Here is a 608-nt window from a genome sequence, read left to right as displayed (position 1 = left end):
GGGCGCTAGATGGGGCACCCAGGGGAGGGGGTGTGTCCTTGAGGGAGGGGCCGTCTGTCTTCAGCTGAGGCGGCTGAGCCCACGCCCAGCAGCAGGAGCTCCACCCCCTGTGAATACGAGGTCTGGGATTCAGAGCCCATCACAGCAGGGCCATCGGGCCTGGGTCTGGAGCCCCTGGACAGGGCTGGATGTAGCGGGTTGAGCCGGCCCCTGGCAGTGGGCTCTCGGCTGGGGAACCTGGGGTGACGGCCACTTCTCCCCTCCCAGTCTGTCTGAAGGGTACCAAGGTGCACATGAAGTGCTTCCTGGCCTTCGTCCAAGCGAAGACCTTCCACGAGGCGAGTGAGGACTGCATCTCGCGCGGGGGCACCCTGGGTACCCCGCAGACGGGCTCCGAGAACGACGCCCTGTACGAGTACCTGCGCCAGAGCGTGGGCAGCGAGGCTGAAGTCTGGCTGGGCTTCAACGACATGGCGTCCGAGGGCACCTGGGTGGACATGACCGGCGGCCACATCGCCTACAAAAACTGGGAGACGGAGATCACCGCGCAGCCCGACGGCGGCAAGGTCGAGAACTGCGCCACCCTGTCCGGCGCAGCCAACGGCAAG

At 66.6% G+C, this 608-nt stretch overlaps 1 protein-coding gene across 1 annotated transcript in view; it reads left to right on the top strand.

Moving 5' to 3' along the window:
- Positions 1 to 608, top strand: part of CLEC3B (C-type lectin domain family 3, member B) — a gene marked incomplete at its 3' end in the record, with an annotated part of 6,228 nt that extends 5,620 nt beyond the window's left edge. The window contains exon 3 of the mRNA XM_010862417.1: positions 268 to 608. Within this exon, the coding sequence (XP_010860719.1) occupies positions 268 to 608 (341 nt within the window). The remainder of the gene's footprint in view (positions 1 to 267) is intronic.

The sequence above is a fragment of the Bison bison genome, unplaced genomic scaffold (genome assembly GCF_000754665.1).
Source record: "Bison bison bison isolate TAMUID 2011002044 unplaced genomic scaffold, Bison_UMD1.0 scf7180017864482, whole genome shotgun sequence".
Lineage (NCBI taxonomy): Eukaryota > Metazoa > Chordata > Mammalia > Artiodactyla > Bovidae > Bison > Bison bison.
This window is presented reverse-complemented; position numbering and strand designations above follow the sequence as displayed.